Below are 1696 nucleotides of genomic sequence, written 5' to 3'. Positions count from 1 at the left end.
AGGTGAGGCCGTAGCCGGGAGCGTGGCTGTGCTGTGGCCAGCTGCGTGGGAATTGATGTATTTGGCGGCAATTATCTGTCTTGTGCCTTGATTTAGCGATTTGGTGTCTCCCCTCCGTGCCGACTGGGTTCTCCGCAGCCGTGCTGCTGGTGCTGTGCCTCAGAGGCAAGGCTCAGCCCTGAGGAGCGGTGAATAAGAGCTTCCCTCACGCGTTGTGTGCCTGACAAATGAGTTTCACTGTCTAGTGTTCGTGGTAGTTAACGGGACGCTTTATTTTCTTAGAGATTGAATTTGTGAATGTCTTGTCTTCCTGTCTCTGCAGCGCAGTCCTTGGGAACTATGTTCTTTGCTTTAAAAACTGGAAGCCATGTGCATGTTGCCATTGGGGAAAAAAAATAATGGAAAAACAAAATACTTTATATGACCTGCATGTTAAAGACAGATTCACGCTTTCTTTCCTTAGTCTTCGTCCCTGCTCCTTCCCCTCAGCCTTCCTGTTAGTTTGTTTTTTTTTTTTTCCTTCTGGAAGATCCAGCAAGCTGAACACAAACCAGCATCAACAGTCTTTCTCAAGAACCTCAGAAAATTCAGGACACTGTTACATTTCTGTTATTTGCTACATGGGAATTTTTTAACCTGTTTTTGAAGAACGATGCGCTCGTCACTACAGGACGTCCACTTTCCTGCCTGTGTGCCACTTCAGAGAAGTGTTCAAGTCCTGCCTAACCCCCCTCCTGCCCCGGTTCATCTTCCCGCCAGTTGCGAGCCGGCAGCGTTTGAACACTCTGGAGATCACGGGGATCTTCTCACCTCCAGGCGCAGGGATGCCGGTGGTTAGAGTCACTGCGTTTCTCGCTCAGACCTGTAGCAGCACTGCCAGCGTTGTTGGTCCCCGGGAGCTCGGCGGTGGCCTCGCAAAGGTCAGTGTGACTGTGCCGGAGTTGGGGTGGGCAGGACGCACCCGCGTGCGATGAGTGTTTCCAGGTACACTGCTTGGGGCTCCTTCCCGGTCCCGACAGAACTTGTCTAGTGTTCAGTGATTATGGCTCTGCTGTTGGAATGACCCGATCTGTGAATAGTCAGGTGGACTGTAAGAAAGATACGATGTTTTTGGTGTTTAAAAGTTTAAAAGGTTTTTTTTTTTTTCTTCTGCTTTTTTAATCTGTCTTTTATGCATGTAAGTAATCACCCTGGTTGACTGTGCTAATGGTAGGAATAGAGGGAGCCTGAGTAGAGAGCAGAAGGAATAAAAATGCTGCTTGGATAGTGAGAAATCAAGTGGCGGCTGGTTCCACGCGGGGGGTTGGCGAGGAGCGATTCCACCCCAGCACAGAGGGCGTGGGATGAGGGGAGAATCCTGCCGCCCGCTCTCGTGACCCACAGCTTTCCACCTCTTGAGTGACCCATGTCCTTCCTTGGGCGATGGAAACTCTGGCGCCTTCCCCTGGAAGTCCCTAGTTAAGGCCAGAGACTTTTCTGTCGACCTCAGAATTGTTTTTAAAGCAGATGTTTGGCTGTCGGGGGGAAGGCGCGTTCCCGGCCGGGCTGCTGGGTCTGAGGTGGGGAGGGGTGAGGTGAAAAAGCCCTTTCAGGAGACCTGGGGGGAGAGAGCAGGTACAACTGAAGATTGATATCAAGAGTAAATGATTTGTAAATGCTCCATAAAGTAATATGTGGTTAATGTAACTTGTGAAGA

At 50.2% G+C, this 1696-nt stretch overlaps 1 protein-coding gene across 1 annotated transcript in view; it reads left to right on the top strand.

The window, feature by feature from the left end:
* SGTA (small glutamine-rich tetratricopeptide repeat (TPR)-containing, alpha) overlaps positions 1–920 on the top strand; it is a gene marked incomplete at its 3' end in the record, with an annotated part of 6572 nt that extends 5652 nt beyond the window's left edge. The window contains 1 exon segment of the mRNA XM_010080976.1: positions 760–920. Coding sequence (XP_010079278.1) covers positions 760–920 — 161 coding nt within the window.
* Positions 921–1696: the final 776 nt, after the last annotated feature.

Source organism: Pterocles gutturalis, unplaced genomic scaffold (assembly GCF_000699245.1).
Source record: "Pterocles gutturalis isolate BGI_N339 unplaced genomic scaffold, ASM69924v1 scaffold99, whole genome shotgun sequence".
Classification (NCBI taxonomy): domain Eukaryota; kingdom Metazoa; phylum Chordata; class Aves; order Pterocliformes; family Pteroclidae; genus Pterocles; species Pterocles gutturalis.
The sequence above is the reverse complement of the archived record's forward strand: the minus strand, read 5'-3'. Positions and strand labels throughout refer to the sequence as shown.